At 41.1% G+C, this 24,528-nt stretch overlaps 1 protein-coding gene and 1 long non-coding RNA gene across 25 annotated transcripts in view; one reads left to right on the top strand and one right to left on the bottom strand.

Moving 5' to 3' along the window:
* LOC309662475 overlaps positions 1-24,528 on the top strand; it is a 653,064-nt gene that overhangs the window by 327,457 nt on the left and 301,079 nt on the right. The gene's annotated exons all lie outside the window — the stretch shown is intronic.
* Positions 10,481-24,528, bottom strand: part of MBD5 (methyl-CpG binding domain protein 5) — a 421,403-nt gene continuing 407,355 nt past the window's right edge. For all 24 annotated transcript variants that reach the window (XM_082464889.1, XM_082464872.1, XM_082464873.1 and 21 more), the window contains 2 exons: positions 18,409-18,484; positions 10,481-15,410 (listed from right to left, as the gene is read on the bottom strand). In XM_082464889.1, coding sequence (XP_082321015.1) covers positions 15,339-15,410; positions 18,409-18,484 — 148 coding nt within the window. In that variant the 3' untranslated portion in view covers positions 10,481-15,338. The remainder of the gene's footprint in view (positions 15,411-18,408; positions 18,485-24,528) is intronic.

Below are 24,528 nucleotides of genomic sequence, written 5' to 3'. Positions count from 1 at the left end.
GTTCCTTCATCTGGTACATAGCCCTCTGCCTTTTCATCTTGTCTATCTTTCTGTGAATGTGGTTTTTGTTCCACAGGCTGCAGGATTGTAGTTCTTTTTGCTTCTGCTGTCTGCCCTCTGGTGGATGAGGCTAAGAGGCTTGTGCAAGTTTCCTCCCCAGTCATCTTTTTGAACCTGGTCATTGAAGTGTTATGTCATTTGCAACTTGGGTTGTCCTCCTCAAATCAGGTGCCCCCCTCAGTCCAGTCATCTGAGGCTGGGAGTCTGGAGTTGGCCAATTCCCTCTCCTCTCAGCAGGCACAGTGGGCGGGGTAGACTCTATGAGGAGGGAGAGTAGGGAGGGCGGAGACGCCAAGTATGCTTGTTGCCTCATCCTGCAAAATGGCACAGTCCTTTGACTTCCCCCATCCCTATGGTTTCTCTCACCACACATGTTGAAAGAGTAATCTTTTTTGATGGGTTTGCTTCCTCTTCACCCCCTTTACCCCTTAACTGCCCCCTCTACCCTCTCACCTGGAAGTATTTCCTCAAAGCCCCTATTTGTCTTCTAGAAACAAAATCCACAGACATCTCCTCAGTCCTTTTTCTATTTACATTCCCTGCATCATTGAGCCTTCCGATCATCCCTCCTGTATGAAATCTCCCCTGACTTTCCATGCTGCTAACCGTCCTTATGGTCCTCTTGCCTCACTCATCATCTTGGCCACTTCTGCTACTTTACAAGATACTTGGGTGTCTAACCTTCTTAGATTGTAAGCTTCTAGAAGTCAGAGACTGTGTCTTGTACAACTCCACATTCCACAAAGCCTTCCACACAGTAAGTGTGTAATTTACATTATGAGTGTTTTATAACAATCCCCAAATCCTAGTGGCTTAAAACCACAAAGGTTTATTTCTTGCTCACGTTTTGTGACTCTTGCAGGTCAGCTCCAGCTCTGCTCAGCTCTGCCAGCTCCAGTCTCCAAGTCTCATCCTTTTTCTGGGATTGAGACCAAAGGAATAACAACCATCTAATTTACCTGGTTCTCACCACAGAGCATTGGGTTAGTCTCAGTGAGTACTTGGAATTGGTTTCATAGACTCACTGAAGAATTGTTATGTGTCTGGACCAAGTGGGACCTACCTTCCTGGTAGATTCCTGGTATCTAGAGTGGGCAAAACAAGGTGAACAGCCCCTTAATGCAGAATTTAATAGATTCCTGGTATCTAGAGTGGGCAAAACAAGATGAACAGCCCCTTAATCCAGAATTTAATGTCACCGAGGTTTGTTAGTATCTGGGTATGATCAGTGTTGTAGGCACTCAGTAAGCTTATGCTCAGTGGAGGAGATTCATTCTTTCTGGAACAGATTGAGTCTGATGCCAATTCCTGGCAAGGATGAAGTGGGCCTTAGTGGGACTGCAACTAGTTAATGAATTCCATCGCTCTGTCAGGGACATGAACTACTTGTTAGAGGGCAAGATTTAAGACCCCGGAAGTTAATGCCCCCCCTTTGAGCACTGGCTGATTCTGAGCCTTTCGTGATACAAAACTCAGCCCCTAAAGTAGCTATAACAATAAATCCAACTACACCAAAACTCACCATGAATTTTTGCAATTTCACTGAAAATTTTCAGAGGCATGGAGGGAGTTCATGTTGCACAGCACGTAGCATCTTTCCTGTAAATCTCTTTACAAGAAGGAAATCTCTTTTAGATAAGTCTCTTCTCCTAAAATCTCCTCCTGATTTGCCTGTGGGAAATGGGGTGGATTGAAGGGTGGGAGACCTGCCTTTCTTCATCCTTCCCCCACAACAGTCAGCACCTCCTCTTCCAAGATACTCTCTCCTGCCCTGCAACGTGGCTGGGGAGTCTCCCTTCTACTCCACAAAAGGATTATCACAGCATCTTTCTCTTAAAGCCAACCTCCTTCCTCCAGAAACCTTCGCATAAGAGCTACCAGGAAGACATTTTCTCCATTTTGTTATGAACTGTACAAATATGCTTTTCATGTGAGGTTGGATACGGTTCTACATTCACTCATTAACTTGGAGAAATCTATTTCAAGTACCTGAACTTCATCTTATATATGAGCCTTCAGGAAACGGGACAGTTTGGCTTAGTAGATAAGTGCTTGGACCCTGAGCCCACCTGGGCTCCTCTCCTGGGGCTGCCACTTTCTATCTGGGTAAAACAGACAAATTAGGGGCTTCCCTGGTGGCACAGTGGTTAAGAATCCGCCTGCCAATGCAGGGGACATGGGTTCAAGCCCTGGTCCGGGAAGATCCCACATGCCACAGAGCAACTAAGCCCGTGCGCCATAACTACTGAGCTTGCGCTCTAGAGCCCGTGAGCTACAGCTACTGAGCCCACATGTCACAACTACTGAAGCCCGCACACCTACAGCCCGGGCTCTGTAACAAGAGAAGCCACCGCAATGAGAAGCCCGTGCACTGCAGCGAAGAGTAGCCCCCACTCGCCACAACTAGAGAAAGCCTGCGTGCAGCAACAAAGACCCAATGCAGCCAAAAATAAATAAATAAAAATAAATTAAAAAAAAAAAAACCAGACAAGTTACCTGAAATCTTTCAGTTTTAGATTCCAGATCTGTGAAATGAGGAAATAATAGTACAGGGAGTGGTATTTCATTTAATTCTCACAACACGTAGAGTGCTTAGCATTGTTTCTCGCACATAAGTGTTCCCCAAATATTAACAATTATTTTTATCTTAGCAATATTTATACCAGCAAAGAGAATGCATTCCAATAACATATTTTGTTGAAAACCTATGTAGTGGCTTTAAATGTGTCTGCAAATTTTTGTCACTCCATCAGGACAGGCAGTCAAATTCCCCTCTTCCAGAATATGGGCTGGCTTTAGGGCCTTGCTTCCAACCAAACGAATTGGGCAGAAGCAATAACATGTGACTTAGGAGGCTAGGTTAGTAAGGCAGTGCAGCTTCCTGCTGGCTCTTTCTAATGTGTCTTGGGGCACTTGCTCTGGGAACCCAGACGCAATGCTGTGAGGATGCCCAGAGCACATGGAGAAGCCATGTGTTCTGGCTAACAGTGCCATCTAAGGTCCCAGTTGACAGCCAGCATCAATCAACCACTGGACATGTGGGGAGGAAGCCTTCATCATGACTCTGCAGGCACCATCTGACTGCAACCAACACCTCAGATCATAGCCACCTAGCTGAGCCTGGGGTAGGCACACCCAGGTGATGTGGATATAGCAGTGGTGAATCTTGACCAGAGTTGCCACTTATATTCTTTATTATTTCCTAGCTGTTTTCATGGGTGAATGTCATAGTTGCAGAACAACATATGAGTTACATATCATCTAAGTGGCCTCATTTTTAGGCATATTGACAAGTGGCCTTTGTAAAACAACATTATATGGTGCCATAGACTCCTATGGCCATCATAATACTCGTTACACTTTAATTATTTCTTATATTTGACACTAGACTATCCATTCTGTGCGAGTAGGAACATGGCAGCCATAGTTACCATTGTATCCTAGAATAGTGCTGGCATATGCTAAGTGCACAACAAATATTTGTTGGCATGTGTATAGATGGATGGTTGTCGTTTATCTGGTTTAAGATGTTTCGAATGGCTTTCCAAGTTCTGCTGGCCTAAAAGACCTGCTGGCACCCCACTTTTACCATGAGCTGGCTTCTGCTTACTTTCTGGGTTTATTGTCTACCTCTCTCGTTCCTGGACATCACATTCAAGACTTACTGGATCCCTCAGAGTTCACAAAAACCACGCTATTCTCTACCTCTTTCCATCCCCCACCCAGCCCTTGGCCTTTGTACTTCTTTCCCTCTCTCTTGAATGTCCTTTACCTCTCCTGGCAATGCCTGAATTCCTGTACTTCCATAAGTCACTTACCTGATTCCCCAATATTTAAGCCTCCCAGTATCCAAAGCTGTTTGTAAGTCACACCTGGCTTGTGGCTCTTGTCAGTGTATTGCAATGATTGTTCACAAGTTTTTCTCATTTTCAGGAACAAGAGCCCTTGAGGAACGGGCCTTTATCTCAGAGATAAGATGCTCTATAAATATTTATTGAAGAAATGAACAGACAAATCTCCTCCTTTGGAAATCTTGGCATTATCTAGAAAAATGGAAATCTACCCAAATTGCTTTATGGGAGTCACCATTGTCCATTTGGTTTCTTCTTTAGGCTTATGAAGCCTCCAGAACTCTGGGTTCAGATTAGAAATCTACTATGAGCCAGTATCCCTCTGAGCTGATCTCCTCAAGAGATAGTTTCTCAGGATAGTTAACTCCAAGATTTCTAGGAAAAGTTTGTCTTTGCGCCTTGAAAAGACCTTAACACATAAGTCTAAATACCTTATGACATCAAGGTACTATGTTTTGCATTTCTTGCAAAATACCTTCATAAGCATGTTCATGTGAACTTCATGATAACCCTGTGGGTCAGGTAGGGTGACATCAGTTCCCCTCAGGACAGATGAGAGAACTCAGGTTGAGAGATGTTAAGGCACTTGCCCAAGGTCACACAGCAGAGCTGAGACTACAGCCTGGTTCAGCTCTTTTTCTACAACACTATGACCTTATGAATGAGCTGCCTAGAACCACACACATTGGGTATCTGTCAAGAAAGCTCCAGAACTTTCCTGGGGCTGGGAGTGCATAGAATACACATGCATGCGCACACTCAGGGTGCCTCACCCAGGTATGTGAGCATGGCGTTGGCGTGTCCTCTCACTTCTACAAGGGTGGGAGCAGCAGTGCAGGTCCTACAGTCTGGCCCTTGCACATGGATCAGCAACTCTCCTGAGAAGGTGACCCTGTCTCACAGCCAGAGAGGTAGATTTGATAGACACTTTGAGATTATAGAAAGATCAAGGTTAGTCATATAACCTAATATAAAACATGGATTCCACGTCAGTTATCAGGTTTTCAGGACGCTTTCCTTCCTTTCTTCTTTCTTTACCTACCATTTAATTAGAACTGAGCATAGAAAGTTGAATAAGAAAAACCGGGTCCCTCCTCAAGGAGCTCCCGTTGATGGTTTGGTTCCATCGCTGCCTTTGGTATTGGAGCAACATGCCATGACCTCCCAGTATTTCATCACTTAGAGTGATCGCCAAAGTTGAGTGCACGCACCCCAGGCACAGTGCAAGATAATCTACTGGGGTGAGAAAGAGGGAAAAAATAAAAATTTCTACTTCTGTTTGGTTCATCTCAGTCTTTCCTAATTTTTATTTTGGGTGTTTTGTAACACACATAATGTATTAATTCAGTAGTACACATAGTACACACACACACACACACACACACACACACACACACACACACGCATATACTTACATATAGTATGTCCTCAATTTTATTTTTATTTTACTGATAGGAATTTCTGATAATAAAGTTTGGAAACCACTGCTTCAGAACAAGGAAAGCTATTCTTTGAGGCAGGAACCACATCTCTTTTTTATTTTGTTCTCTGCTCAGAAAGCTATGGGCTCCTCAGAATGGCCATTGCTATATGGCCTGATCTCTTGGCTAACCTGGTTGCCTCACGGTGCACACACTTTCTCCTCCTCCCAGGATGCCTCACCTGCTCCGTAATCACCTTGGACATTTGGGAAGAGCTGGGAAGCCAAGAGAAAGGTGGGGTGGGGGAACAATCTCTCTTCAGCTTTGCCTGCTCTTGTTCAGACAGATGGCTTGTCCAGAGAGAGCCGGTATATTAGTCCACACCAGTCCTTGCATGCTTTCTTTCCTGGCTCCTGTGAATTTTTGCTTCCCATTCTGTGCCAAATAAACCAGAACAATGAGACTCAGCCTGAAATCACAGGCTCCTAACCGCCATGCTTGTTTTGAAATTTGAAGGAACCTACCGATTCTAGACGATCCCTATTTGATTGGAAAAGGGGGATAGAAACTGTAACAGATCTCAGATTTCCTACGGATATCCTCCCTGACCATGAAAGCTATTGTAGATTAACTTGGCGGGGAGAGCTATGTTCTGGGGGGATTCAGTCACCAAGCCCCGGGCGACCAGTCATCCTGGCCACGTTCCCCATAATCAGTGTTCTGCAGAGGCCCATGGAGCTGAAGACAGGACACCCTGGAGAGGCCCTGCCCCTGGCAACTCAGTGTTCAGCTGAAACCTACCCCTTTCACCAGTGTTTGACAAATTCTGCCCCCTCTTTTAGCAAGATGTGCCTAAGGCTTCACAGTCTTAAAAGTACTTTTCATATACTTCAATACTATACCTAGACTTTTTTGTACCTAGACAAAAGTCTAGGTATAGTATTTAGATATAAACTTCCTAGGAAGAAACAAATAGTAACCCTTAATAGTGCTGAAAAATACTAGCAGATTATGAGTCCTTTCGTCTCCTCTTTAAAAGAGTGCCTCCGTGTATTTATCTCTTTTCATTTTCATGCCTGTCTGAGGGCAGGCTCATCCTGGGAGAGTTACGAACATCTTCTCCCAACCCTCCATATTCTCAGATCTTTGGGGAACTTCCTGACACGTGCTTGGTTCAAAGGCCTACTCCTCTCAAGAGCACTCATGTTGAAATCAGGGAAGAGAAATAACTGGTTCCATGCGAAGAGCGGGACCCCCTCAAGTGACTACCCCAAGAAGACTGGTTCGAGACAAGTGAGGGCTTCGTCGTTCCCATCCGTGGATGAAGGAACGGAGTGAGGCTCCACTTCTATTATTAACAGTAATAACAGTACAATAGCTAGACTTGCATAGCATTTACTCCAAGCCTACACTCTTCTGAGTGCTTCATGTCGATTCATCTATTTAATCCTCAAGCAACGGTATGATCCTAGTAGCCCCCCTTTCAGATGATGAAACTAAAGCACTTAGAGGGCAATTTGCTTGAGGTCACACCACCACTGGCCCCAGAATCTTTTCAGGGGTTTGTCCTAACTCACGGAGCCAGTCAGGGGCAAGAACAGGGACACCACGTTTCAGTCTCTCAGGTCAAATACACCTTTCCCTGTTCTAAACGCTGCATTCTCTGATCTGACTGATTATAAATTGTTTAAACTTTTCACATCTTGAGCTACTCATGTGAAGAGCCGGTTCTAACTTCTCTCTGTGGCTGAAGTTCCGCTTCTGTTCTGGTTCCTCCCACAGCCAATGCACTTCTTGGAGAAATCATTTTCCAGACTAGTTTCTTGGGACATCATTTCGCTGGTCCATTTCCGCATGTGGCATTATAGACAACGGACTTCATCTGAGAAACACCCCGGGGAGCAGATTCCGAAACTGGGCTGGACAGGGTACACCAGAGAGGGCTTCTGTGTTGCACTTTGCTCTGGACAGGGGAACCACTCTACCTTTAAAAGGCTTCCTGGGGAGACAGCAACTCTACACACAACTCCTCCTTATGTCTGACAACAACGTTCCCTGGCAATAAGTTCCCTTTTCTAATTTAAACCTTTCAAACTGCAGCTTAATAATAAACAGTCCCTGAGCGCCTGCTATGTGCCAGGCACTAAGAGTTTATCTGCATTCTCTCATTCTATCCTTCATCAACCCCATGAGGGAAGTGCTGTTATTATCCCTTTTTCTTAGACCTGGAGGCTAAGCACAGCTAGATTAAGTAACTTGCCCAAAGTCAAACAACTATTTAGTGGTACAGCCTAGATTTCAATGTGGACAATCCCCCTCCAAGGACCAGTTTGTAAACGCTATAATGGGCTGTCTCTCTGTTGAGGCTCCATTTCCTGTGTATAGGACCCTGTGCTAGAGAGAAGGGCTATTTGCTGGCATCTGGATCATAGAATTGCTTCTGGCCACCACCACCCCCCCCCCTTTTTTTTAAACAGATAATTAGCTTTAAAAAGCCCTCGAGTTCAATGTTCATTGAATGTAGGAGGTGACTAATTGTGGTTGGGGATATTTTGAAGGGCATGTACATAATCACTGGCTGGAATGGATGATGAAAGGCCATTGTGGTCCCCCCTGCTGTGGGGCAGAGGTCCTTGTAGCCAGATGGCCTTGTTCTGGGCCCTGACTCCCTGTGGTCCCGCTTTCCTGTGCTTTCATAACCCTTGGTGCTCACCTGGTACCTCTGACATCTCGCATGCTCCTCTGCAGCTTCCTGTTTTCCAGTGAGGTGTGCAGGATGAAGGGATGGTGCCGAGGGCCTGGACCTGACCTATACTTACCTGTGCGTTCTGGGAAGCAGGCCTTGCTTCCTAACAATCTAACAAAATGCTTTGGGACTTCAAACTCTCCCAACCTCTGATCATCAAAGTAGAAACATTATTGCTCTACCAATAGAGCACTAATTTGTGTGAGAGACATAGGGAATCATGTTGTTGGCAGTAACTCTAAGTGTACTGAATAGCATTTCTTCATGACTATTAGTGTGAATTTACACAAACATAGTTAGGTACATACCTCAAGACTGGGATGGAACTTGCTCAACAAATGTAATATGAAGAATTATGGTGGGCTCAGATCTTTTAAAAATTTTCCTTTCAAAAAATGCTGCACCTGGAATATAGTCAATATTTTATAACAACTTTAAATGGAGTATATTCTACGAAAATCTTCAAATCACTAATCACTATGTTGTATACTTGAAACTAACGTAATCTTGTAATCAGCTGTACCTCAAAATAATAAAATGCTGCGGGGACTTCCCCGGTGGCGCAGTGGTTAAGAATCCGCCTGCCAATTCAAGGGACACGGGTTCGAGCCCTGGTCCAGGAAGATCCCACATGCCGTGGAGCAACTAAGCCCGTGCGCCACAGCTACTGAGCCTTCGCTCTAGAGCCCGTGAGCCACAACTACTGAAGCCCAAGCCTAGAGCCCGTGCTCTGCAACAAGAGAAGCCACCGCAATGAGAAGCCCGCACACCACAACGAAGAGTAGCCCCCGCTCGCCGCAACTAGAGAAGGCCCACGCGCAGCAATGAAGACCCAAGGCAGCCAAAAATGAATAAATAAATAAAAATTTATAAATAAATAAATAAAATAAAATGCTGCACTTGATGTTGTCCCCTTCCAACTTCCTGTTCTTCACCTGCAGTCAGAATAATTTTTCTAAAACACAAACCTGGTCACATCACGCCCATCTTTAAAACCCTGCAATGGTCCCCGTTACTGTCACGTGACAGTGTGGTCTCCTTTTTTCTTAATATTTTTATTTTTATGTATTTATGCGTTTATTTATTTGCCACGTGGTTCAGCTTATGGGATGTTAGTTCCCCGACCAGGGATTGAACCTGGGCCCTCAGCAGTGAGAGCATGGAGTCCCGACCACTGGACCGCCAGGGAACTCCCTACAGTGCGGTCTTGACAGGACATGCCCTGAGCCCCGCTCTGTTCTTTGCCCCACTTCTCTCCATACTCCCCCTAGCACTATGCGCTTTAGCCGCTCTTCTTTCCTGCTTCCTCTAACCTCCAGGCCTCATACAAGCCCTTCTCTCTGCCCGTAACAAGCTCTCCTTTACCCTCCCACAAGGCACACACTTCTCATTTGCCTAATTCTGATGCATCTTTCCCTGATCCTCACTCAAGCCCCCATTCCCCTTAAACTAGGTCAGGGGCCTGCGATGTGTACCCTATCCCAGCCCTTATCACCCTTAATCGTACTTACATGTTTAAGTGGCCTCCTCCTTAGCAGCTCTGTGACAGCAGGAAATGGGTCTGCCTTACTCACATTGCTGCATATAGGTTGTGGCATAGAGTGGGACTCAACAAATATTTACTGAATGAATAAATGTATCAGTGACATCTCCAAGATCTATTGAACTGTTTCTGTCAGAACTTCAAGGAGGATCACACAAAAACTACAGATACCTGAACCAGGCTGATGTAGAGAGCTATTAAAATAGATCGATATATACATACATACATACACTTAGCCACATTCCTCATCTTGACTCAAGGGAGACAGCTACACTATCACCGGGAAGCCTTCCACCAAAGTGGCCCATCAGTCTTCTCGCAAACTCTGAACCACACTAGGTAATTCTAAGCCCTACCTGGGAGTTCTCAAAACAGGATTGTCGGGCTTCCCTAGTGGTGCAGTGGTTAAGAATCCGCCTGCCAATGCAGGGGACACGGGTTCAAGCCCTGGTCTGGGAAGATCCCACATGCCGCGGAGCAACTAAGCCCGCGTGCCACAACTACTGAGGCTGCGCTCTAGAGCCCGCGAGCCACAACTACTGAGCTCACGTGCCACAACTACTGAAGCCCGTGCGCCTAGAGCCTGTGCTCTGCAACAAGAGAAGCCACCGCAATGAGAAGCCTGTGCACCTCAACGAAGATTAGCTCCCACTCACCGCAACTAGAGAAAGCCCGCACGCAGCAACAAAGACCCAACGCAGCCAAAAATAAATAAATTAATTAATTAAAAAAACAAAACAAAACAGGATTGTCCTGGGTCAATCTTATGATCAAAAGTGTCAAGTGTATTCAAAATGAAACTGAAGCTAGTATATTCACTTTCTTAAACATGGACTGAGAAGCATTCCTTTGGCATGGATTTTGTTTTGGATTTTGACCTAGGAATCAGTTTCCTGTTGATTACAGCACGCAAAACATGCCCATATTTTACACAGACATATGTTCCAGAACTGATTCCGTTAATGCAGTGGTTTTCGAATCTCATTTTGTCTCCCACCCGCGCCCCCCACTCCCACGCCCGGAGATATCTGGCAATGTCTGGAGTCACCTTTGATTGTCGCAATCTGGAAGGGATTCTACTAGCATCTGGTGGGTAGAGGCCAGGGAGGCTGCCAAACATCCTAGAATACACAGGACAGGCCCCACAGCAAAGCATGAGCTCACCCAAAACGTCAACAGTGCTGAGGCCGAGGAGCTCTGAGTGGAGATGACACTCCGTAGATACCTTGGTGCACAGAACTAGGCCCTCTTTTGTCTGTGTGGTGCTCTCCATGACGTATGGGAACAAAGCAGAAAAGAATACATTAAAAAGCAATAAGAAGGCTGTGGTTCCTCCCCTGCCTGTGATTTAGAAATTAAGATGCACAGCCTGTCTCTAAAGTAGAATTATTCAGTTTGGGGAGGTTTCCTAGGTAGATCCCAGTCTTGAATCAATGAGTCTCCTATGGAAATATCATAATACAAGGCATTTAGTGTGGAATTGAATAGACTCTTGAGTGTGAAAAGGAGTTTTGGTGAATTCAAAACCATATTTGTTTTTCTCATTGAAACTGTTCAGGTCATTTTCTTTTTCAAAGAGTATAACCATTTGGACAAAAATATCCATTTGATATGCAGGTGAAATGTAAATTGCTACTCTTCTACACAGACAATCCAGTGTATTTATACTTAATCCATAAAGGCGTGATGTTACAAAACACATTTGTATATTGTGAAGCCATCTGGCATCAAATTTTCCAATTTATAGACAACTTTGTATTTACATAACAAATTATTAAATCAACCATTTTTCCGGTTTATAAAAGGTCACTGAGGTACACACACAGTGTGTATAAAAGCAGATAAGGCTGATAATACATATTTACAGTAGATACAAATTAATCGTTCATATTTGAAGATAATGTTCTTTATATATTTTTTCTATATCAGACTGCCCACTGTTAGCAGGATTTCCCGTGCTTGAGTTGTTTATTGCTTTTTGGCTCACTGATTTAATATTCACTTCTGGGTTGTTTACACACAGAATTACTAATGTTCTTATCTCTTTGGCTAATGCAAATGTGATAGAGTGAATGAAAGAAAAAGATAAACAATAATTCAGTATTACAGTTCTGGTTGGTTGAGAGTATTTGTTCATAGTCCCCAGATGAGTCAAGTAATGCATAACTCATTTTATACACTCCATTGAAAAGTCTTGAGTCTTGCATTACATCATTCGGGCATAAATGGACAAAGTAAACAAGATATCAGATTTTCAGTAAGGTCTAGAATCTTGGCTTTCTTTTCAGAAAGAGCAATGTCACCAGCATCTTAAGCATCTTAGATTTTAAAATCTCAATGCGAAACCACTTGTGACTTAACAAGGGAACTTTGCAAACTGCATGGAAGATTACCAGAGTTAACTGCAATATGTTATCGTGGTCTGAAATGAAAAAAAGAATCACCTCATGGGACAAGTCAGCTGAAAATCTTCATAAAGCTTACGGAAAGTAGAACAACCACCCTCCACTCCTCCCAAAATTCTGCAGTGTTACGTTCAAAAAAGAAGCTTGTGTTTACTTAAAAAACAGACACAGCAAATAACTCAAAGTCAGGGTTCAAATAAAAGACTAAAAGTGGCCCACGATATCACAAGGGATGACTATTCTTCTCAAAGAATTTACATGCACAATAGGACTCAAAAGTACAAACCAAAAATGTTCCTTAAATAAATAAAAACCCTGATTGCTTTTAATTCTACAAACAAGACAAATAAGTGCAGCTCAGTTAGATTTCACTCATTTGAAATAACCTTTAAAAAACACTTAAAGGTATAGTTTATTCTCCTTGTGCTTCCTAAGACTGTTAAAGGGCACAAAATAAAATTAGGGACTATTAAGTTCTTTAAAGGAGCAAAATTTTTTTCATTCTGTTTCCATTCTCAGATTTGTTGAAAAAAAAAGTTTATTTTAGGGAATAAAAAAAATGTGCTAATGTAGAAGGGCTAGCCTTCATTTTTAAAAAATGAATTGAAAAAAAAATGAATTGGCTTTAATACAAAGAGAAAGAAATGGCTCTATGGGCAAAATTCAAGTACGAGTGACCAATTTTTTTAATTGTAAAGTAGGTGCAACATTTAAAAAAATGTTACAGCACTGCATGACCTGTAATGCTAACAATATTTACATTAACTGCTTACATGAAACCATAGAACTATAGAAGAGAGAAAAAAAGAAAAAAAGCCAAACCTGTGTGGACTGAAATAATACCTAGCACCCACATCAAGCCATAAGCAACCAGTGAAATCATGGGCACAAACATACTTTACATGGTCTACTGATGTAAAGTATACACGGGTCAGGGATGCACAAACCTAATTAGTTTAAAATATCAAAAAGAAGACTTGGCAGACATAAACTCAGTCTGAAGACAAAAGAGCAAAGGCTAAAAAAACTTCTACATATCAACACACACAAACACCCACATACACGCAGACACACCCAATACGCAAACACACATATGCTGTGAATCTGTAAATAAAAACAACCGTGTAGACAAAGCAGTAGAAAAGCAGATTGGTACAAAAAAAAAGGACAACATTAATGGTTTAAACATACCAAACACATCAACTTATAACAAAAATAGTCAACTAAAGTACACAAGGTTACTTCAGGTGACTGCAGGAAGGACCAGGCAGGCAATCCGGCCATGACAGGAAAGACAAACTCAACCTACCCCCAGGAGGAAGGGTTCCCGCCTCCAGGCCATGAAGCCCAGCGTAGCCAGTTGCATTCCATCAGGCTTGGGGGTAGGGGTGAGAGTGGGAATGGAAAGGACAGAGAGACACAAGAGACCTGGGAGAAGAACTAAGAGCTGTTGATATCAAAAGTGAGCCCAGGTGCAGTGCTCTGTGCTGTGGCCCCGAGAAACCAAACAGAGGAATGACCTTGGTCTCCTTTTTCCTGAGTGACTGGAACTCTGCTACATCGTGGGACTGAGGAGTTGGAGGGCTGGATGAGAGAAGAGAAGCGAGGTGGTGGGCATTTAACGGGTTCAGAGCCTGCCATTGGAGGGCCTCCCAGAAGCCAGAGGAGTAGGCTGTGGAGGGAGTCCCAGGCGAGGGGAAGAGGCAGCGCTCTCCAGAGGGTTAAGGGTTTGGAGGTGGGGTTGGTGGTTCTAAGAATAAAGGGATAAGGGATCCCTTCCTCTGACAATCCATCAATTGGATCCAATCCAATCAATTTCAGGCTGAAGGCCTGATACTTGGCTCAATTGCCTGGGAGATAGGGTTATACCACCACCACAAAAACTGTGAAGAAAAAGACATTTATGTTGTGCTACATTTCTTATTAATAACCTTGTACTTTACAATGGCTCACAGTTTTAGGTTTGTATACTTGCAATGTAGTATTTTCTCTCTACATTTGTTTCACATTTTTTTACTTAATATAATATAAATAATTTGGTTAATAGATTCAACCTGCACATTTCAGCCACATTAATATATATATAAGAATCTGTGAATGGTATAAATAATTCTTTAAATAAAATAAATCTGATATGTTACATAATACTGATAAAAAATTACCATTGCTAATAATTTCGTAAGCCACCTTAACTTCTGGTGTAAGTAATACTGATGAATGGATGTGAAACTTGCTTTGATTATTTGTACTTAGTTTTGCTGCTATAGAAAAACTGAATTATAATCAACCTTACCTCTGATAATGGTTTCAAAGTGGGGCTTTGCCTCCATGTATGGAAACAGAAAGTTTTATCTTGTCAGGTATTGTTTGCAAAAAAACCTCAACTCTGAGCCTCAGTGGTGGTGCAGCATAAGCTTTCTAGTTCAAGAGGTGGCTATCAAGTGTTAACTACAGACATGATTGAGTAAAATATCCCATCTAAGATTTTTTTTTTTATAAAACCTATTCTACTTTAAAACTTAGGTAAAAAAAATATGCAACAAATGGTTGCAGTTTCTGAATTCTTAATTTAGACCTGTGAGCCCTTGTCCCTTTAGAAATCGGCAAGGTTTCGATTTCCTAGACACCCGAAATCAAGTCCAGTGCTTCCAGGCAAGGTTCATTCCAAACAGACAATATAGATGGACACTCAGTGGTGTGCAGTGTATGTCATAATTCAGTTAATACATTATCATGCCTTTTCTCTGCTGTTAAATACAAAAACAGCATCTTTTACATTATCATAGAAAAGCATTTAGGTTGTATTTTTATTTATCACTTTACACTTGTAGTCTCTGGTAGGTGTACTCCATAGAAACCAAAGAATTTTGTACACTATTTCTTTGTACAATAAAAGATAAAGTGTGCATTAGGTATGCTTGTACATGACAATATTGTACAATATTTACATTTTTGATATCACCATGAAATTCTGCATTTTCTATATACAACATGGAAAATTCTTCAGAAACATTTGGACTATTTCTTATAATCACAATTTTAGTATTATAGAAAAAGAGTTTCTCAGTAATCTCTTGACTATTTATCACTCTCATCATTCAGGGATTCTGATTGGTTTTCCAGCATTCATTATCCTTCCTGATCAAAAAAAAAAAAATATTGTATCACTGTTTCTTTTAGCACCCTGTGGCGGTGTTAACTATCTGCCATAGTATAAATATTGATATAACAGTGGCTATATCAATACTTATATACAGCTATATCTGTGCACATTCCTTTAATAAACACTGCGCATTGGTGAAGTAGTCCCTGTTATCTGGAGATCTTCCTCCTCTTGGGTTTGGGGGGTCTCATTTGTCTGTCTCCCTGTGGGATTTGGTGAACCTGGAAATAAAAGAGATGGGGAAAAAAACAACAACAACAGAGATTGAAATCACAAACACCATACAATTTCTGACAAAGAAACAGGGTAGGGAACAGACTCTGGCCCTCATTTTCTATCATTGCTATCCTGAGGCATTTAAAATGTTTACCAAGGCCCAGATCACAGCGTGCCCACAGTCACTACAGAGGATGAGGAATCTTGGAAACGAACAAGCAGAGCAATGCTCTGTGGACCCCCCCCCAACTGGTGGAATACAGAGGAGGAACTGGAAAAAAAAAATCAATGTGGGAAATGGGACTTGCATACCCCCCGCTGTCCATTTAAGACAAAAATAAGACGTTTCCCATCAGAGATTCCCTGGATCACTAATTTCACTGAAGTCTGGAAAAGTGGATAAATATATACTAAACATATTTTCTTCTTTACTTCATCACTGTACTTTTATAACTGCTAAGAAGGGTCAAAGATAATACAAACATGCTCACAGCTCAGCCCAAGGAGGTTTACTTAGGAGAAGAATCGGATGGAAAACAGAATACCACTACCATCTGTTGGCAAATCTAAGCGTGTGTAGTCTGGGAAGAGCAATTCATACAACGCATCTTTATATACTAACGCAGAAACTAGACGCATTTAGGGCTGTGTATCAGATCGAATGGGGTGGGGCAGCAGCAGAACTTGGTTCCCAGGTATCAGATGGCATGTATGGTTTTGAGGGGCAGAGGACAAGTGCAAGGGAGGTGATCAGGTGCCCCACGTTGTATTGCGGCTGTTGTGATACAGATAGGAGGGGGCAAGGTCAAGACCCAGGAAAGGCAGGATGTGCCCAAGGCAATGGTGTAGTAAATGCTTAACAACCAGCTCCCTGTGGAGGGACACAAGCCCACTGTAGCGTATGCCAATCTCTGTGGTATAATACGTGTTTCCACCACGGCCAATTTCAGGCTACCAATGGGATGTCACAGAACTCAGACTTAGGAAGAGATGTGCAGAATCAGCTCTCAAGATCCACTACAAGTTGGCTCAAATGCATGTTTTAAAGGTAATGTTTAGATAAAAGCAAAGGCCAATGCTATTCAGAGTCAAATACAGAAAACTTTAAAAAATATTATATTTCAAAAATAACACCTATGAGTTTCTCACACTGCTTCATCCTCCTAACCCCTCCATATACATTCTTTAAAACCACTAGTCTCTGATAAAGAGCCAACTGAAACCTTTTTAAAACTGAGGAAAGAAGCCTTTATTCAAGACTGCAAACTAGTAACCTGTGGATCAAATGTGGCCTGGAAAGGGATTTTATTTAGCTATATGGTGTTTTAATATTTCAAAAATAGTTGGCAACACTAAAAAATGAGAAATTTTACTTCTAGACTTGTGGCATCTCATGAAAAATGGGAAGATCTTGCAACACTGACACAATTCCTCACATGGCTCAGATGTGCCGCAGCATGGAAGCAGGAGCTCCTTCTGGACAGAGCACAGCCCCCAAGTTGCCAGGGTCCCCAGCACTGCTGACTGCCTGCTGGCCACAAAGGCCAAATGTCCTGAGACAGAGACTAGCGAGATATTGCCAAACCCATTTCTCTTCTCCCTGAGCAGGCACGGTGTATAGTACATTTACTAGTCCCCTTGAATTAAGAAGGCCACATGACGGCCTTTGGGTCAGGCCAGTGGAAAGTTAGCAGAAGTGATGAGCTTTCAGGTCTGGCCCATAAAACCTATCCTGGTGTCCTCTGTGTACACGCTCTTCTCTCCCCTGCTGGGCTGGATGCAAAGGATGTAATGGAGCACTCTGAGGCCCTAGAGAAGGGTGGACACTAGAAATAGAAAGAATCTGAGCCCCTGAATGACTGTGCGGAGCAAGCCCTGCCTCAACCAGAAGGAGACCCAAGTGAGGGACCCTCTTTATGGTGTTGAGCCTCTAAGACTGAGAGTTGGTACACAGCCTACCTTGACCAGTGCATCTTGGTTGGCATTTCTTAATCCACTGAAATTGCTCTTTTACTCATACCTGACTCCTTTTACTCATACCTGACCCCTTTTACTTAATGATATTATTTGCCTGGCCCTAGAAGGCGTTTGAGTTTATAATCTCCGCTCCAGAATTTTCCTATAATTCTACCAGGAAAGTTAACATCTCAGGGCCTCAGTTTACCCACTTTTGAAATGATGTGTCGGATCACAAAATCTCTAAAGTCCATACCAATCCCAACACTCTATGAACGTATAACTTATCTCTGTCATTCAATAGCCACTAGACGACTTGTTAGGATTCAGATAATCTTCTTAACACAGTGTCAAGTAAAAGTAAATTACCTTTCATTGCTGAGTAGCTTTTGATAATTCACATTTATTAGAGATTACCAAAATTATATTTTGAGCATTTACATTAGCCAATATATAAATTAGAGAATGATGAGTAAACTTCTCACATTCAACACTATTATATGCACCATCCAATAAAAATATAAAGAAAAAGTAGACTCTACTTCTTTAAAACCAGTGGTTATAGTGTTAAATAACTCAACAACAGAATTTTGGGCCAAATATTTTATTTTTTTACGTAATAGTAGAAAGGAAATGAGAGATCTATATACTCTTGATCTTGACCCTATGTTCAATTTTCCTTTTTGTTTTATGGGCAGAGTGAAATTTATGTTACTGAATACTTAGGCAACACTAATGATCACTGCTATTCTGAGAGTCAAATGTAAAAGCTGTGATTTGAACTTCAATATTTTGCTGCTCACATTTTAAAAGAATGTTATATGGGGAAAAAAAGGTACTTATCTCAGAAAAAAAACATAGTTAATACCACTAGGTTATTTTTTCTTAAGTTATTTTTAATCTTTTCTGATATCAGTCTTTTTCTGAGCCTAGTAATTTAGTATTGCTATGTGAGTTGCTTGACAGTACTTAAGAGACTTTACCAAAAAGTACAATACAATTTATTTCCAAAGAAACACAATATAATGGAAAAATAAATTAACTTACAGTCCCAGACATTTTGTCCAGTTCACTCATGGCCTCATGAATAGCAGCTTCTAAATGGTTATTTAGCTTTCCACTTCTGGAATTAATGAAAACAACACACCAGATTAACAAATTAAAGAAACAAAATCTCAATGTAATTCCCTAATCAGAGAACAGAAGTACCCATTCCACAAGAGAAAGTCAATTTATATTCACGTTTGACAATTCAGATGACAAAACACTCTGGGATTCTCACGACTGAATACTAATGATAAAGTCACATAACTACAGAAAAAAAATTGAACACATGATTGGGGAAAACAGATTCTTTCCCCTTCCACATGTTTCTTCCATAGTCTGATGATTTTGCAAGAAAGCTGGGCCACAGGTCTCTTTTCCCACAGATGTAGCTTGTCCTCTTAGAGTCCAGCCTGCTTTGCTTTGCCTTTTGTTCTGGCTTGTCTCTTTTGCAGGCGGTCCGGCTGTGTAGCCAGAGGAAGGGCTCTGAACTTCAGGCTCTGGCCACTAGGGAGCTCCCTCTACCCTCTCTGGAGCATCCTGGCTTCAGGAGTTGAGCAAGTGAAGGCTGAAATCCTGGTGCACATTTGTTCCAGGTGGGAAACAGTTCAACTCGCTACACCTGAGGCTCTGCCACATTTCCCCCACCCCCCACAAACCAAAATGACATACCTATTTGAGCAAATAAAGAATGTTGGGCTCAGAGTGTCTATCACTCGTCTGACCTTTTCTCTCCACTCAGTGTACCATCACATGTACTATAACACATGGAACATCTGCCATGATTGAAAGTTTTATCTAGGAAGCTGTTGAACTAATTACTAAAATCAGGCAAATCTACACTATCCATGTCTATAGTTATGTCCACTCTAATTTTTCCTTCTTGATGCATATAAAGAATTACCCAATTATTCTGAGTACTAAGGTGATTCATTTCGTTTATCTTGTCACGACAATTACCAGAAAAGCTGCAGAGGGAAACCTTTTCAAAATAGGCTGTTAGCACGGCTTTCCAAGAATTAAGTCCTATCCCAGCATCTACATGGAGACTGGAAATTTGCAGTTGTAGAAGACTTTGGCTCACAGACCCATTTGGTTTGGCTCACATCATGTTTAGAAACATATTTGAGCTTTAGTGGAATGCTTTTATTTATTTATTTATTTAAAAAATTTATTTATTTTTGTTCATTTTTATAAATTTATTTATTTTACTTATTTATTTTTGGCTGTGTTGGGTCTTCATTGCTGCACGCAGGCTTTCTCTAGTTGCAGTTAGCAGGGGTTACTCTTCGTTGCAGTGTGAGGGCTTCTCATTGTGGTGACTTCTCTTGCTGTGGAGCACGGGCTTCAGTAGTTGTGGTGCACGGGCTTAGTTGCTCCGCAGCATGTGGGATCTTCCCAGACTAGGGCTTGAACCTGTGTCCCCTTCATTGGCAGCTGGATTCTCAACCACTGCGCCACCAGAGAAGCCCTAGTGGAATGCTTTTAGATGAGGCCTTTTGGTTTACCACAGCCCTCACCAAGTTTTACCCTCATACACCAGGACTGAAAAATTCATACATTTAGTTTCTGTATATAATCCTGAGTAGTATACTGCTAGGTACCTGTGGCTACTCCATATATTTACTAAATAAAAATATTTGTCTAAAGCTGAAACAACGGCTCCATATTTTGGGAAATATATATGCACTTAAGTCAGTTTAACTGAAAGGAAAGATTAATGTAGTGGTTGTAACTAAATTATAAGGGCAATGCAGCATCAACCTCTTCCCCCACCTTTTACTGGCCTGTAAGCTAGCGTCTAGCTTTTATATTCTTCCCATTTACTTTTAGAAATGTAAACAATGCAGAAAAGTGCATAGAATAAATTAGCAATCCCTATCAAACCCATTTCCAAAAATAAACTTAATAAATTACATATTTCCTTTAATTCTTTTTTATAAAAAAATTAAGCTGAAGTTCCCATTTGTTATCAATTCCTAGTCCCATACTCTCCCACCCTCCTCCCCAAAGGCAACTAACTGTGTTGTGTATTCTTACAGTGTGTTTTAATATTTTATATGATATATCCATGAACAGTACCTAGTATTGTCTTTTACATGTTTTTTATATATATATATATGAACAGTATCTAGTATTGTCTTTTACGTGTTTTTTATATATATATCATACAAATGGTGTCCTGATATACCTACCATTCTGCAACTTTTCTCTTTCCCTTGTACTGCCGTTTTTGAGTACTGTCCAAGTTGATATAATCTATTCACATACTGTCTTTTATTTACCTACCTTTTCCAGTTTTAAGGGGCCCTGGGCATCTTGTGGAGTCAGTCTGAGTTGTTTTCCCAATGAGGAGTTTGCTAAGCATGATTCTGGGTGACTGGACAGGAATCCAATCCCAGGACTTTGTAGGGCAATTTAAGCTGAGCTGGGGTTGGGCTGGGGCCCCTTTTGTGGACTGTTTAGCAAATGTCTTGACAGTATCACAAACTGCCCAGTTGCCTGACAATATTACACCTTCTGTAATGTGTTAAATAGCTTTATCCTTACTATTTCTTTTGTATAAAAGTATGAACATAAGTTTAAAAGATATTTGTTATGCATTTTTATTTACTATCTTATGGGTTTAAAATTGACTATGTAAAAGTTCTAAATATCTAAAAAGAGGTAAAATGTTTCAGTGAAAAACCATCAGAGAATCTTGGTTCTCTCACCTTTAATAACAAAAATAGCTAGTATTTATTAAAAAGTTTACATGTGCCAAGAATTGTATTAAATCTTTATATACATTATTTCATTTAATCTTTAAAACAATCTGATGAAGTAGGTATTATGACAACTGTTTGTATGCAATACTTCATGACTTTTTAGGGAAAATTGGTGAAACCAACTGCAATTTTATAACGAAGAAGATGGATATTTAACTACAAATAGTTTTCAAAAGTAATAGAGTCATAAAATGTTTTCCCTAACTATGAAAAATTACAGTGACATCACCATTAAAGAATAAAAATAATTCAACATTATTTGTTGAATAAATAGACAAAATTTTAGGAGTTTGTGATTTCATTCTTCAACGAGATATTTAAAATGTTTATAAACACCTTGTATCAATTTAAGGTAATTAGTATGTTTTTCCTTTAACAAACTTAAGTAGTTATTAGAGGGTGAAATGACTACTTTTGGAAGAGAGAATAAATATGGAGACATGGCGCAGGAAATTACATGAATACATCATTGGAATCAAGAGGTAAAGAGAGTTTCCCAGATGTCAAATCTGCATACTAATTTTTATACTAGCTGGTCACGTCAGGAAAGAATGAGCTTAAAAGAGGAAGAGAAAGCTCCATGAGTCCATGAAATGAAAAATTAGTCAAAATTCAGTCTTCTAGTCCAGAGGGCCTCCTTATGGAATCTCTTCTACTATTTTCTCTTCCCCACTGACATTTAATGATAAACATTTTTACTGATGGACACTCTAAAAGCTACTTGATTAAGCAAAAGATGTTCATATAATCACATTTCTAGTTATTAATGGAGATAATTGCCACTTACCTTCACTGCCTACATTGTCACACATTACCCTTATCCTCATTAGTTAAAAAAAAAAGCCAGGTACACATCTGTGAATGGTATGAGAAATAAGAGGGAAGTGAGAAGTGCACGTTGCTCTGGACTATCAGGTCAGAATTTAAGCAACTCACTTCATGTAGAACAGAACAAACTTGGATAAGACATAAATGTCAAGAAACTTCGATTCTAAAACCTAATCCATAGGGAAAGTATGCAGATTTAAGAACATTCAACACATGAGAGATCAAGATGGTGGAGTGCGAGGACACTGAACCTACCCGCACACCCCACCCCCTGCCCCAATGAATATATCAAAAATACAACTACTTGTTGAGCAACTCTCGCGGAAAACGACCTGGAGACTAGCAGTAATGACTCTTCTACAACAAAGACTGTAGAGAAAGGTCCACATGGAGTCTGGTAGGAAGGGAGGAGAAGATATCTGGTCGGGAGTCGCACACAGAAGAGGAGGGGGTATCACCAGCTTGGAGATCCTCCCTGGGGAGCATGGGGTTCAAGCCACATTCAGGCACCCCAGCCCTGGGGTCCAACACTGGGAAGATGAGCCCCTTAGCTGGTTTGAAAACAAGTGGGGCTTACTGGAGGGCTGTAAGAAACCGAGACTCTGCTCTTGAAGAGTGCATGCACAGACTTGCTTACCCCACCGCCACACACACACACACACAGCAGAGAGACAGCATATTGGAAACAGCCTGGTGCTTTGGCTGTCTTGCCAGCACACTCCCTAGCCTGCATTGGGCTCCTGGCTCCAGCCCTTCTCGCTTTGGCACTGCTCTCCACTAGGGCAGGGGCTGCCATTGCCAATGAGAGTGCACACACTTAGAGGGAACGGAGCCCGCACAGACCCTCTGACCAGGGCAGAGGCAGCCATTGCCAGTGAACGTATCCCTGACCACATCTGGAGGGAGGAGAACTAGCCCAATATATCAAGTGAAAACACTACTTTAAAAAGATACATGTACCCTAATGTTCATAGCAGCATTATTTACAATAGCCAAGATACGGAAGCAACCTAAGTGTGTCCATCAACAGATGAATGGATAAAGAAGTGGTATATATATACAATGAGAATACTACTCAGCCATAAAAAAGAATGAAATTTGGCCATTTTTAACAACATGGATGGACCTGGAAGGTATTATGCTTAGTGAAATAAGTCAGAGAAATACAAAGACTGTATGTTTTCACTTACATGTGGAATCTAAAACAAAAAACAAAAAAAAGGAATGTAACAAAACAGAAACAGACTCACAGATACATAGAACAAACTAGTGGTTACCAGTAGGGAGGGGGCGGGGTGAAGGGCAAGACAGGGGAAGGGGATTAAGATGTATAAGCTACCAGGTATAAAATACGATACAAGGATATAACATACAGCACAGGGAATATAGCCAGTATTTTATAATAACTTTAAACAGAGTTTAATCTATAAAAATATTGCATCACTATGTTGTATACCTGAAAGTAATATAATACTGTAAACCAACTATATTTCAATTTTAAAAGATAAAGAAAATTTAATACAATAAGTATCATTTCTTGGTTTTAAAGTAAAAGTGTGATTTATGTTATTACTTTTTCACTTTCCAGATTCATAAAAATAAGGTTACTGAACAAATATATATGTACATATAGGCAGAAGATTTGATCCTCACTTAAAATCATGACATATCTAAAAGCTATGTAATTTTTTTCTTTAATGAAGCTATTTCCTCTTTTAAGTAGAAAATGACCCTGAGTGATTCTTCAATAAATACATTAATATTTCTTTTGTGATTAGGCTGTAATAAGCACATCACTTTAAAGATATTTATTTATTGTACTGTTTGATTTGATTATAGGATATTGAGAATTAAAATGACTACATAATGCTCTAAACGTCTAATATGGTGATAGAAAGTTTCAACTGGCAAAAATACGTGATGATTTTGTTTGTTTCACCTGCATCTTCACAATAAAAATAACTTTACTAAATACCATGTGCCAAGTACTACGTTAAAGTTCTCTTTATATTATAACAATTCTAAGAGGTTGGAATTAATATCCCCATTTTAGAAATGGAGAATTTAGGCTCAGAGAGGTTAAATAACATACCCAAGGGTACACACAGCTATGTAGTGATGGAAACAGGATTTCAACTCAGGTCAAAAACCAACTCCCCTACCCCCTGGTTCTCCTCCTCCTTTCTGATCACTATTCCCATCTCCTTCATTATCTCTCGTAAATGTTCAAGTGCCCCAGCGTTCAATCCTTAGCCCACTATTTAAATTGGTAAAAGTATCCCTATGTGACTGCAGTCAGTTTTACATAATCAAATACCACTTCTTCCCAGTTTCAGACTTGTACCTGTGGGATCACAGGTACCTCACACTGCACTCAACAGTTTTCTCCTGTGTTCCCCATTTCAGTTTCCACTACCCATGAAGTCACCCAAGCTAAAACCCTGAGAGTTGTCCTTGATTGCTTGCTCTCCTTCACATTCCAACCAAATCACCATGACGTTCTGTCAGTCTTACCTCCCAAATATTT

The sequence above is a fragment of the Balaenoptera physalus genome, assembly GCF_965194825.1.
Source record: "Balaenoptera physalus genome assembly, chromosome: 6".
NCBI lineage: Eukaryota > Metazoa > Chordata > Mammalia > Artiodactyla > Balaenopteridae > Balaenoptera > Balaenoptera physalus.
Note: the sequence above shows the minus strand (reverse complement) of the source record. Positions and strands in the feature narration are given on the sequence as shown.